The 14,623-nt window shown below is 39.3% G+C and overlaps 1 protein-coding gene across 1 annotated transcript in view; it reads left to right on the forward strand.

The window, feature by feature from the left end:
* Positions 1–14,623, forward strand: part of LOC120093668 (uncharacterized) — a 186,677-nt gene that overhangs the window by 90,709 nt on the left and 81,345 nt on the right. The window contains exon 2 of the mRNA XM_087559361.1: positions 10,238–10,470. Within this exon, the coding sequence (XP_087415487.1) occupies positions 10,238–10,470 (233 nt within the window). The remainder of the gene's footprint in view (positions 1–10,237; positions 10,471–14,623) is intronic.

The raw sequence follows: 14,623 nt of genomic DNA on the forward strand, positions 1-14,623 counted from the left end.
AGTTTACCAGGCAGGTCTCTTCCAGCAGAATAGTTGGTTTTACCTGTGGTCCCGAGGCTCAAGTTTGCTCATGGGGTGCTGCCTACGATCTCTCCATGGTGGCAGCAACCAGGAAGATCTGGGCTTCCCTTTCCAGGAGCTTCCGTGCACCTGGGTTCCAGATGGCATTTGGTGTTTTCCTCTGGCGTCAGAGATGTGTGCAGAGTGCAGTCTCTTCTGGTTTCCCAGGCGTGTCTGCCTCTCTGAAGGTTTAGCTCTCCGGCAGAAAACTTTCATTCAGTATTATTTGAGATATATTCAAGTTGATCTGTATTGCTGTAATTTACTTATTTTCTCTACTGTCTAAGGAGTACTATGACTGGTGATATTATGATTTATGCCTGCTCTTATTGGTACACTAGGATTATTTGTTGGTTTTAAAGCATCTATAAGCAATGTTTTTCTTGTTTTTCATCATGTTGCCTTTGAATAGCTTGGCCTGTAGTTGTAAAGTTCAAAAGAAATACTGATCCTAGAGATCTAGAGCTGGAAATCTGTAATGGAGAAGTGCCTTTTAAAGGCCACTGGGTCGATTGCGATAATTCAATGTGTGCATGTAGAGGAGGATCAGATCGGATATCAAAATTCTCTCAATCACTAAGTGGTGAGAGAAGAGGCAATGTGCATTAGAGAAGCTTTTGGAGAGGTAAAGGGAGAATCAGAAGAAAACATCAAAGAACCACTACCACAGAGCTTTATAAAGCCCAAATTTGTCCTTTCAAAAGCAGGGGATGAGACTGGAGAGATGGCTCAGTAGTTAAGAGAACTAACTGATCTCCTTGAGGTCCTGAGCTCAATTCCCAGTAGCGAAATGGTGGCTCACAACCTCATGTAATGGAATCTGATGCCCTCTTCTGGTGTGTCTGAAGACATCTACAGTGTACTCACACATTAAAAAACAAACAAACAAAAGACACCACAATCAAAAGCAGGAGATATTAGGATGCATTTGTACTATAAGTAAAATCATCAATACCTTATTGAAACACAGTCCATCCAAGAGAACAGTACAAAATAAAATAATAATGTAATACAGAGTAACCACACAAGAGCATTTTAGTATTAAAGGAAGATTCCTTGTTTTAGGGAGGCCAGAGAGGTAAAGTTGTTCATTAAAGTTTATGCCAACTCAACAATAGATTTCAGAGATATAAATACTTTGTACTAAAGGGAATCACTTATAATTTAATAATCAGAGGTAATAATCAGAGGAGAAATGGGTGTTAAAAATCAGTATAGCTGTCCCCTAAGAACAGCCAATAATACCAACACCAGAGAGCATTAATTGGTTACTCTGCACACATGCTCTCCTAAAGGTTTTGTATTTCAACTTTACAACAGTTATAGAGAGAAATTATTTTATTGCTTTTCTTTTTTTAATCAAATAAGCTGGTTTGTTTGGCATAGATTGTTGGGGAACTCGCTACACAAAGAGAGGTCAGTTAGGTGACCATGAGCTGAATGAGAGGAAGATTGAGAAGAAGATGAACTTTGGATGGCTTTTGACAACAGATATGATATGGTTTTGGTAGACCAATCAGTGAATTGGGAGAAATAGACAACTCCAGAGGTCTTACACAAAGAACTGGAAAAATGAAGTTGAAATTTACCATGATGAAGACCTGGGAAAGCAGGTGCTGTGGAGGGAATGGGTTTGTATATGCTAGATTGTGATGTCTGTTAACACCAAATAGTGATGGGAAGTAAATTGAGGGAAGTATTAATAGGAGATTTCGGTGATAACCTTAGACGAAAGATTTGAATGTAGATGCCATCGATGTGCAGATGAAGAGATGTAATCACAGAGGGAGTTATCTTAGATAGAGAAGAGATGATGTGTGAAATTGGAGCTGTAAAATAGAGCAGACGAGGAAGAGACAGAAATAAGAGGCTGAGAAAGAGAGACCACCCAGGTGAGACAGGAGCAAAGAGAAGTGCTCCTTGATGAAAGAGGTCAAAACATTTTGAGGACGGCAGACAAATCAGCTCTGTATCTCATAGGGTCCCATTTGCTACAGTGAATCTGCATGACAGGACTGAAACTGAAGCATGCAATCTTATAAAAGGTCATACTTGTAAAAGGAACAGGAAAGAATGTGCCCAGTTAACGAGAAGCCCCTTTGTTCTCACAAGAGCCAGAACTTGCAGCTGGTTCATCAATGATTACTCTTTGATCATCTTTTGGTGTGGGTTTTGGTGTAAACCTACAGGAACAACTTGTCAGAAAGTAAATATTTGAATTTCAGTTTCTGTAAATAGTAGAACTTACAGACATCTACATCTCAGTTCAGAATAAGGGTAGATTTGAATAGCCCTATTCAAATCTTCTGAAGCATTTCTCCCCACACTTATATCTATTTTCCTCTTTCCTTTTGTTATTTAAAGTTGGATTGTCCTCATACAATACATCCCAACCACATTTCCCCCTCCACCCCTTCTAACTCAAACCACTACTTCTATACTCCAGAGTCTCTCTCTCTCTCTCTCTCTCTCTCTCTCTCTCTCTCTCTCTCTCTCTATCTCTATCTCTATCTCTATCTCTATCTCTATCTCTATCTCTATCTATCTATCTCCTCTTCAGAAAAAGAGCAAGCCTCTAAGAGAAGGCAGTCAAATAGGACACAAAAAGATACAATCAGACAAGGTAAAATCCTTCAGATTGAGGCTGCACAGAGCAACCCAGATAGGAGAAAAAGAATCTCAAGAGCAGGCAAAAAGACCAGATACATCAGCTACCACTGTTAGGATCCTATAAAAACAACAAACTAACAGCCATAACATATATGCAAAGTTCCTGGTGCAGAGATGTGCAGGTACCATGGTTTCTCTTTTGGTCTTTGTGAGCTCATGTGAGCCCCTGCTTAGTTGATTTGGGACCAAACTTATTTCAGTAGAACAATAAAAGTAAAAGACAATTCATCTTTATTTGGTCTTCCAAAAATGTACACCTTGTTGCCCATAGAAACACCTATTTTTACTTCTACATCATTGATTTATAAAATAGGCACAACATGAACATGTTGCTTTAAGATAAACACAATTCTCTCTTAGTGAGAGTAATAGGAGAAAAATATAGATGACTAACTTCCTCTTGTGTATTTTATGGGTATCTGTCAGATAATTTCATAAGAGAACAAGAGCATAAGAGAAGAAAAATGCAACCCATTCAAGAGATAAAATGCAAAGTACATTTATTCACAGAATAATGTCTTTATCAAAAATCATTTGTTGATTCTGGCCTTAAAACTAGATTACTGCTGATTTTCTTAATTTAAAATGTTTACGATATACATTTACTATTAAATATTTTTGCTCAATAACAAAAAGAAAAAATGACTGATAGTATATCATTAATTGCACAGATGTTATATTGAGTAAAAGAAGATGCACACAGAAGCCTATCCCATGAAGTCCTGCAACAAACAAAGTGTATCTAATGTCTTTGATGAGAAAATGATCAAAAGTTTTCAAAAGATAACTGTTGCTTTGTAGATTCAGGGGAGGATTGGAAAGGGCCAGCAGAAACTTCCTAAAGTTGAAAAAATGTTTTATATAGTGACCTGTATGCAGTTCATATTATGTGTGCATTCCTTGGAATCTATTAAACTGAATTCATAAAGGAGAAACATCTAAATGAAGAAATAATTTTTAAATAAGCAAGGTCATTTACAGTACTGAGCTCATACACCAGTTTCCTATCCTCAAGTGTTCTTATGCCTAAAGCCGAAGGACTCAAAACTCTTAGACTGGCCCAGCTCCTGACTCTAGGCAATTTCATCACTGTGGTAACCAGATTAATCATCTCTTTTGAGATGTGTTTATTACAGCTATAGCTAAATGACATGTCTTTCTTTGGTAAAGTGAGTGTCCTTCTAGAAACAGGGCCTTTACTGAGTATTGATGTGGTTTACAAGACAAGAGAAAAATTTTAAGCTCTGAATAATATGAGAAAGTTTCTGTTGTCCGAATAGTTCTCATAATCTAGAATGAGGAAAAGAACCAAGAGTTCTGAAAATCAGCCTGCAAAGCTTATCAGAATATAAAGTAAGTCCAATGACTCTTTTGACAATGGCATCCACATGATTGATGATGCTGGGTGGATAGTAGAAGGCAATGCCCTTAGAGGAATGGCATTTTGGCAAAACACAGTATCTTCTGACTAACAGTTCATTTTTTACAAAGTTCTATTCATAGGCTGCATACTTACACAAACTCATTAGTCTGGTGTTTATCATATCTGAGTCTATCTGTAGTTTCTAATTATAAAGGCTTGGATTTATATGCACAGAAGTGGAACAATACACATTTATAGCATTGTGGTTTACAAAGCATTGGGAACCCAAATGTGAGACTATCAGGGAAAGTGAAGTGTCCGTTCTTCATGTTATCCTTCTTGTCAGAATGGGAAGAATCTATCTCAAATGAGAGGCAAGCATCAAGGGCATGGGAGAAGCAGGGGCTGATTTGGGTGGTGATAAGTTACTGAATATTTGAAGTACCACATCTTCTGATTTTCAAATTTGTGTAAAAAAGTAAATGGTTTATGAAAATATTACATATACCCCTCTAGAATACATTGAAGAGCAGCACTGGCAAAGATAAGAGTATCCTAGAAGATATGAGATAGCATCTTACTGTGTCTTGGGACATTCGCCTTATTCGCCTTGCTCAAAATATTCCTGCTGACTTTAATAATAGGATGAAGAGAATATCAATCAAGGGAAGTAACTGTTAGAGATATCTGTTACTTTAGAGAATTGACTGGACAAAAGCAAGAATGGAGAATGTATTGTTTCGGATTTTCAAAACAGCATGCATGGTAATTCATTTTGCTTCCCTGTACTCAATTGCTAAGGGTGCTATAACAAAGAACTCAAACCCTAGTGACTTCAATAACAAAGATGTACTGTTATGGTTCTAGAGGTCAGAAGTCAAGATGCGGGCAACACATAATAGGAAATAGGCATCTACTGGCTGATTCATTCCAACTTCAAATTAGGAGACAAGTACTTATATTTATTACCCAGCTTCTCTAGCATAAAGAAATGGAACATGTTCATACATGAAAAGCATCAACACGGCAGCCAATAAATGTTAATGGTCACCAGAAAGCTGCTCACATGACCACTGAAATGAATGATAGGAACTGAAGTGTTGCAGTACAGTCAGCATAAGAAAAGCCTAGAGGAGGATGGAAGGATGAGCCGTGTGTGCTTTGCAAACTGTACTGGCCCCAAGCAGAGCCATCCTTAGTTGTTCACTAAACTTTGTACTAAGAATAGTTATTCTAGGAGCCAATCCAATAATTTACTGTGAATTGCATTGATATTTTGATTACATTTCCGAATCTAATAATATTGCAGTGTCATTGTGAAATATATCCCACAGGCTTATCCATCTGACTGGTATCACCGGTTTGGAAGATTACGGACATTCAGGAAGCTGAAACGTTGCTAGCACAAGTGGGACCCTGGCTTTGATGATTGATAGCACAATCTTAATTTTGGTGTGTTTTCTGAATTGCAGGTACAAAGCCTCATAATCTATAGCTTCCCTACCACAAGAGTTTATACTTTCCTTCCTACGGGCCAGAATAAATTATTCTTCCTGGAAGTTGCTTCTTGTCAGGTTGGTCACAACAAGGAGAAAATAAGTTAGACAAATATCATTGCACATTGTTATTTATTCTGGAAATTAACTGTACTGCTTCATGTTTGGGATCTACCAAAAGTGATGAAATCATTCCTTGCCTGTGGGTTATATATTTCTATAGTTATTTCAAGAACCTATCACTAAGATACTAAGACCAGATTTGGAGTCAATACCAGAGGTGCATTGATGTGTACTTTCTGGAATATTGGGTCTGTCTTTAGTACATAGAGAAAGAACATTTAGGATACTCAGTATATTTCATTCTGAATCCAAATTTGCTATTGAACAATGCAACATTCTGATGATTTCTTGTTTTTAGTGTTGAGTGGACTTCTTTTGATTGAGAAATACTGGGTAAAGTTGAATGCGAAAAACAGAGGAGCAGTGAGGGCTTTGTTGAAAATTGAAAAATAGCACCAGAGTGTTCTGGAAACAAGAAGTTCAGACAGTGGGAATCACTCTAGAGATAAAGAATAAAAATACAAGAATAAAACCCTAGGCTCCCAAACTTTAGCTTCATTAGCTTCACAGTAAAGTTGTTCCTGTAGCCAAGGTCTGTGATCACATCTAAGCAATTCGTTTACTGCACCACAAGAGTAGACACGAGGACCACAAAGCAACTCCTAACCAAAACTACTATCTTTCATTTGACACAGTATGGTCACTTCTCTGGTATCTAATTGGAAGAGTGAACAGCCCAAAAGTGCCATTTCTATCTCAAGAGAAGTTCCTCCCATATTTGCAAATGCAGCATATCTCTTCTAGTCTCATTGAAAGTGTTGAATGTCCTCTTCACACGCTGTGCATCATTTAGGAATAGAAGTGCATTGTTGCAGAATATATGAGATGGGAGTAGTGTTCTCATTTACTTATTGTCCAATTAAAAATCTGTTGTAAATATGAAAGGAGCCCTCCCTCCATTAGGAAAGGCTGAAAATGGTGGGATTTTGATGTAAAACATTATAGAAAAGCAAGTATTTGCTAATCAAAAAGGCTACTGTTTGCCAAAATTTTGGGGGGAAGGCAGCTTAATAGACCACAGAAAAACTACAGGGCACTGAAACTCTTCGGTGATCCTATAGTGGTCAGAATATATCATTATGCATTTGTCAAAACACAGATGTCTCTGTCCAGTCAGTCTTCTGGAACAAAGTATTGTAGACCAGGCAGTGTGTGTCCAACAGAAATGTAATTTCTTATGATTCCGAAGGACAGGAAGCCACAGATCAAGGTGCTGGCAGATTTGCCAATATGTATTTAAGACAGTGCTCTAATCTGGGCAAAACAGTGAAGCAGCTCTCTGAAGCTTGCTACAAGAACTAATCTCATTCCTGAGGGCTTTATTTTCAGAGTATTGTCACCTCCAAAATGTTTCATCCATTAATACCATTGCATTTAGATTGGGCTTTGTGAAGCATAAATTTTGTAAGAATACAAATGCCTGGACCAAAATCTCTGGAAGTGAATTAGGATGGGAATAAATACAACAACTAGAGCACAGCACTAGAAGTAAAAACATACGTAATGTATTGATTTTGAATGATACTGGAGGGAAATGTTTTTCTTCCCTAGTATCCTGAATCAATTACATAAGCCATTATGAAATAGAAGAACAAGAGAATGATCATTAAGCAAAGCATGCGACTGTGCTGGATAGTTATTTTGTCACCTTGACACAAGCTTGTTGTCTGAAAGGAGGGAGCCTAATAAAGAAAATGCTTCCATAAGATTGGGCTGCAGGCAAGTCTGTAGGCATTTTCATAATTAGTGATTGGTGGGAAAGGGCCCACCTCATTGTTGAGTGGTGCTGTTCCTGGGCTTGTAATCCCGGGATCTATAAGAAAGCAGGCTGAAGAGTCATGATGAGCAAGTCAGAAATTAATGCCCCTCCATGGCCTCTGCATCAGTTCCTGGTTCCAAGTTCCTGCCCTGCTTGAGTTCCTGTCCTGACTTTCTTTGATGATGACTTGTGGTATGGAAGAGGAAGCTGAATGAACCCCTTCCTCCCCAACGTCCTTGGGTCACAATGTTTCATCACAGAAATAGTAACCATAATGGGACAGCTTTCAGTCATATTAAAATACACAGACATTCACAGTAATGCAAAAGCACAGAAAGCTCAAGCGATTAGATTTGTGGAGGTAATTCAATATCAATTTGACAACAGAAGTTACTTAGGATTCAGGAGAAGAAAAATCATGAGTGATGACTAGGAAATACATGGGGGAATAATGATTAGTAAGGCTGTTTTATTAAGGCCTATCTCCATCTTCTACTCAAATCTGTCCTTTCACCAAAGTGTCAGATCATTCCTTGTCTCTTTACAAGGCAATTATGTGTCTAAATAACTTATTTATTGCCACAAATGTAATACTGTAGTGCAGGGTTTTGATAGAGTTAGGGACTTAGGGAGTCCTTCCTCTTTCATGGTCACCTTTGAGATCTCCAAATATATGTGTGTATGTGTGTGTGTGTGTGTGTGTGTGTGTGTGTGTGTGTGTGGGTGTATGTATATGTATGTATGTGTGTATGTGTATGTATATGTGTATATATATATATATGCTTCTCTTTAGACTTCCTAGTTTAAAAACAAAACAAAACAAAATTACAGCAATAAAAATAAAATATGGAATGATTTTGGCCCTGGAGAAAGACATGACATTCTAATCTGCCCCAAATATCAGAATTATACATAACTTACTTCTCTTTTAACTTTCTCTTTCTTCTCTGTTTTACCTTAGTTTGTCAATCCCCTGACCAGGAGTCTTTTATCAATAATTAATTCACCTGACAGTGTGCTGAAGATTGGAAGGAATAATTGTCCCATTAATGAGTTAATGTTCACCACCTTAAATGCAATAGTTTGCAGATTTTCACTGTTCAACCTTCCTGAATTGTAAACACAAAAGTAAAACTTTTCCTTCTCTTTCTTTTTACCAAAAACCTAATCATGACTTCCTGTCTACAGTTATTTTTCCAGGTATTCTGTGTTTCCTCAGTCTTGTTTGAAGTCCATACTCCCATCCTCAATTTGATTGATGACCTCCATTGCTGTCCACATCCTTTCAGAGGAGGGCAGGACAGAGGCTCGAAGACAAAGTTGAAAAAGCTGGGGTCTTGACTTACTTCACTCTGCACCAATAATGCTTCACTCCAAAAAAGAACAGATATGAAAGAAATGATAAAACACCAGGCCATAAAAATGAATCCTTTGGCCTCTCCCTTTTCCAATGCCAATGAAAGTGCAGGCATCCAAGCAGATCCTGGAGAGAAGCTTGGTGGGGAAACCATTGTGTATATTAAGATTCTAGTGTTCTTTATCCAAAAATAATTCATGTAAAGTAAATATTAGCTATTAAAGAGAACAAAAATGGAAAAGCTGGGTCCTACTAAGAGTAGATGGCATATATTTTAAAATTACTTCCATACAAGCTGTGAGGAAACGTGAGGTGGTGGCTACATAAATGTAACATGAGTACTCAAGTACGGGAAGAGGACAGAAAGGGAAGCTTAATTGTAACATTATTATGACTAAGCAGGTGATAGATCCAATTTTAATGTTACAATATACAGCCATAGTTTAGAAATATGGAATGTGTTAGTTGTCAGGGAAATGCAAATCAAAACGACCCTGAGATTCCATCTCATACCAGTCAGAACAGCTAAGATCAAAAACCCAGGTGACAGCAGAAGCTGGTGAAGATATGGAGAAAGAACACTCCTCTATTGCTGGTGGGATTGCAAGCTGGTACAATCACTTTGTAAATCAATCTGTCAGTTTTTCAGAAAATTGGAAAGAGGTCTACCTGAAGACCTCGCTATACTATTCCTGATCATATATCCAGAAATTCTCCAATATGTAACAAGGACACATGCTCTACTATGTACATACCAGCATTATTTATAATAGCATAAGCTGGAAACAACTCAGATGTCCCTCAATGGAAGAATGAATACAGAAAATGTGGTACATCTACACAATGGAATACTACTTGGCTATTAAAAATGGCAACTTCATGAACTTTGTAGGCAAATGGATGGAACTAGAAAATATCATCCCAAGTGAGGTAACCCACACTCAAAAGGACATACATGGCATGTACCCACTCACATTAGCCCAAAAGCTCAGAATACCCATGATACAACCCACAGACCATAGGTAAACTTAACAAGAAGGAAGGCCAAGGTGTGGAACTTCAAACCCAATTAGAAGGGGAAACAAAATAATCACGGGAGGCAGAGAGAGGGAGGAACTGGGTAGGAGAGGAGAGGGGGAGGAAAAAAGTGAGTTGGGGGCTAGGAGCAGGAATAGGAAGAGACGGGAGAGAAGTGCAGAGGCCAGGAGCATGAACGGAAACCAGTGGCTGTGGAGTGTGGTGGGAAACTTGAGGAACCACTAGAAGTCTTAGGCACCAGGGACCCATTGGAGATGACATTAGCCAAAATACCCAATAGCAGGGAGATAGGATCTGAAGAGACCACCTACAGTAGATAGGTATGGCCCCCATGGAGAGTCTAAATGGATTTTTGTTTGTTTGTGTTTTAGGCTTGTCATGCCAGTCAGATGTGGTCCAGGCCCATCCTGCTCGGTACTACTACTGGGCCTTCCTGTCCAAATGTCTAATGGAGTGCACCGTGAAGAGGAAGAGGTGGAGAGCTTTGCCTTTCGGGCAGAAATTGCTCACTTCACATCCCTTGTTATCAATACTTTTATTCAAACAAGGAGATTTTCCTCTGGGAGTTGATCTCTACTGCTTCTGCTGCCATGGACAAAATTTGGTATGAGAGACATCTAAACATTTTTAACCCAGAATTGTCCCTGTCTAGAGGAAATGCAAGAACAAAAAAGGAACCTAGGCTGAAAGAAAGACCATCCAGAGATTGCACCCCACTGTGCAATTCACGCCATCTGCAGACACCAACCCTGACACTCTTACTAATGCCAAGATGTGCTTCCAGACAGGAGCCTGGTATAGCCGGTCTCTGAGAGGCTCTGCCAAAACCTGACTACAACCGATGCAGATACTCATAGCCACCAATCGGACTGAGCCTGGGGACCCCAATGGAATTGTTAGGGGAAGGGCTAAAGGAGCTGAAGAGGGTTGCAACCCCATAGGTAAAACAAAAGTATCAGTTAACTGGTACTAAACCATCAACCAAAAAGCATATATGTGCTGGTTCATGCCTCCTAATACATATGATGACTGCCTCATCTGGCATCTGTGATAGGGGAGGCGCTTGGTCCTGTGGAGGCTTGATGCCCCAGACAAAGTGGATGCTAGAGAGGCGAGGTGAGAATGGAAGGGTGGGTGGAGGAGCACCCACTTAGGGGCAAATGGGAGGGGTAAGTGGTGGGGGGTTCATGGAGGGGAGACTAAGAAGGGCTATAATATTTGAAATGTAAACAAATAAAATAATTAATAAATTTTCAAAAAGAAACGTGGGATGTTTTGAAGAATGACTAAGAAATCATACCCAGAATTCCATAATGGCATTAAACCATTTTATATACACTTCTAAACGTAAGCACATTTTCTCAGAGTGTGTGAATTAATAACACAGTGTAAGGCTTTAAAGCTTCTTGCTAACTGTGTTTAACATAGACATTATAGAAGATTGTGTGAGGACAGAAGAATGGGAGAGAGCACATACTTCTTGGGTGTATCTTTTCTGTTATTTTGGGATGTTGTTGTTGTTGTTGTTGTTGTTGTTGTTTTTCCTCCTGAGCCTGCCTGTTGCTTGACTGTTACATTTACATGATGGAATATTTTATCAGTATGTAGAGTTCTGATTCTCTCGTATCCTGAATATTTGTGTCATCACCAAGTTAGACTGCTTTTACTGAAGGCCATAGACTCTGTGGCTTAAGCAATGAAGTTTTTTCTCCCTGGAAATCCAAGATCAAGAGGCTGATAGATTTGTTGCATTTCCACAACCTTCTCCTGGGTGTTCATAGGGTTTTTCCTTAAGGCATGTTCTCAAGAAAATTAATAATAGCTCTTCGTCTCTCTGTTTATAAACTTACTTGCTCCATCACAGCTTTCTCCTCACTCTACTGAAACCTTACCACCCTGAATTTCCACCTTTTCGTAGCCCACTGTGTGCTCCATACCTTTAGTCTATAAATGTCATGCAGTAAGACAGAAGTAAATACATTTAGCCTTTATGAGTCTGTTTTATATAAAGTGTAGACAAATCTTTTTATATTCACTAAAAATGTTAGTATAGCAAAGAGCCATCTTTAAAATAAAATTTTAAGATCTTGGCTTGACAGTTGTTGATAGCAATGCTACAAAACGTAGACACTAAATGTTTGCAGTTCTGTGAGTCACACATCCTCTGGTACACCTTCTTAACTCTTTTTTTTTTTTTTTTATTAACTTGAGTATTTCTTATATACATTTCGAGTGTTATTCCCTTTCCCAGTTTCCGGGCAAACATCCCCCTCCCCCCTCCCCTTCCTTATGGGTGTTCCCCTCCCAACCCTCCCCCCATTGCCGCCCTCCCCCCATAGACTAGTTCACTGTGGGTTCAGTCTTAGCAGGACCCAGGGCTTCCCCTTCCACTGGTGCTCTTACTAGGATATTCATTGCTACCTATGGGGTCAGAGTCCAGGGTCAGTCCATGTATAGTCTTTAGGTAGTGGCTTAGTCCCTGGAAGCTCTGGTTGCTTGGCATTGTTGTACTTTTGGGGTCTCGAGCCCCTTCAAGCTCTTCCAGTTCTTTCTCTGATTCCTTCAATAGGGGACCTATTCTCAGTTCAGTGGTTTGCTGCTGGCATTCGCCTCTATATTTGCTGTATTCTGGCTGTGTCTCTCAGGAGCGATCTACATCCGGCTCCTGTCGGTCTGCACTTCTTTGCTTCATCCATCTTGTCTAATTGGGTGGCTGTATATGTATGGGCCACATGTGGGGCAGGCTCTGAATGGGTGTTCCTTCAGTCTCTGTTTTAATCTTTGCCTCTCCCTTCCCTGCCAAGGGTATTCTTTTTCCTCATTTAAAGAAGGAGTGAAGCATTCACATTTTGATCATCCGTCTTGAGTTTCGTTTGTTCTAGGGATCTAGGGTAATTCAAGCATTTGGGCTAATAGCCACTTATCAATGAGTGCATACCATGTATGTCTTTCTGTGATTGGGTTAGCTCACTCAGGATGATATTTTCCAGTTCCAACCATTTGCCTACGAATTTCATAAACTCGTTGTTTTTGATAGCTGAGTAATATTCCATTGTGTAGATGTACCACATTTTCTGTATCCATTCCTCTGTTGAAGGGCATCTGGGTTCTTTCCAGCTTCTGGCTATTATAAATAAGGCTGCAATGAACATAGTGGAGCACGTGTCTCTTTTATATGTTGAGGCATCTTTTGGGTATATGCCCAAGAGAGGTATAGCTGGATCCTCAGGCAGTTCAATGTCCAATTTTCTGAGGAACCTCCAGACTGATTTCCAGAATGGTTTTACCAGTCTGCAATCCCACCAACAATGGAGGAGTGTTCCTCTTTCTCCACATCCTCGCCAGCATCTGCTGTCACCTGAGTTTTTGATCTTAGCCAATCGCACTGGTGTGAGGTGAAATCTCAGGGTTGTTTTGATTTGCATTTCCCTTATGACTAAAGATGTTGAACATTTCTTTAGGTGTTTCTCAGCCATTCGGCATTCCTCAGCTGTGAATTCTTTGTTTAGCTCTGAACCCCATTTTTTAATAGGGTTATTTGTTTCCCTGCGGTCTAACTTCTTGAGTTCTTTGTATATTTTGGAAATAAGGCCTCTATCTGTTGTAGGATTGGTAAAGATCTTTTCCCAATCTGTTGGTTGCCGTTTTGTCCTAACCACAGTGTCCTTTGCCTTACAGAAGCTTTGCAGTTTTATGAGATCCCATTTGTCGATTCTTGATCTTAGAGCATAAGCCATTGGTGTTTTGTTCAGGAAATTTTTTCCAGTGCCCATGTGTTCCAGATGCTTCCCTAGTTTTTCTTCTATTAGTTTGAGTGTGTCTGGTTTGATGTGGAGGTCCTTGATCCACTTGGACTTAAGCTTTGTACAGGGTGATAAGGATGGATCGATCTGCATTCTTCTACATGTTGCCCTCCAGTTGAACCAGCACCATTTGCTGAAAATGCTATCTTTTTTCCATTGGATGGTTTTGGCTCCTTTGTCAAAAATCAAGTGACCATAGGTGTGTGGGTTCATTTCTGGGTCTTCAATTCTATTCCATTGGTCTATCTGTCTGTCTCTGTACCAATACCATGCAGTTTTTATCACTATTGCTCTGTAATACTGCTTGAGTTCAGGGATAGTGATTCCCCCTGAAGTCCTTTTATTGTTGAGGATAGCTTTAGCTATCCTGGGTTTTTTGTTATTCCAGATGAATTTGCAAATTGTTCTGTCTAACTCTTTGAAGAATTGGATTGGTATTTTGATGGGGATTGCATTGAATCTGTAGATTGCTTTTGGTAAAATGGCCATTTTTACCATATTAATCCTGCCAATCCATGAGCATGGGAGATCTTTCCATCTTCTGAGGTCTTCTTCAATTTCTTTCCTCAGTGTCTTGAAGTTCTTATTGTACAGATCTTTTACTTGCTTGGTTAAAGTCACACCGAGGTATTTTATATTATTTGGGTCTATTATGAAGGGTGTCGTTTCCCTAATTTCTTTCTCGGCTTGTTTCTCTTTTGTATAGAGGAAGGCAACTGATTTATTTGAGTTAATTTTATACCCAGCCACTTTGCTGAAGTTGTTTATCAGCTTTAGTAGTTCTCTGGTGGAACTTTTGGGATCACTTAAATATACTATCATGTCATCTGCAAATAGTGATATTTTGACCTCTTCTTTTCCGATCTGTATCCCTTTGATCTCCTTTTGTTGTCTGATTGCTCTGGCTAGAACTTCAAGAACTATATTGAATAAGTAGGGAGAGAGTGGGCAGCC

Source organism: Rattus norvegicus, chromosome 7 (genome assembly GCF_021556685.1).
Source record: "Rattus norvegicus strain SHRSP/BbbUtx chromosome 7, alternate assembly SHRSP_T2T, whole genome shotgun sequence".
Lineage (NCBI taxonomy): Eukaryota > Metazoa > Chordata > Mammalia > Rodentia > Muridae > Rattus > Rattus norvegicus.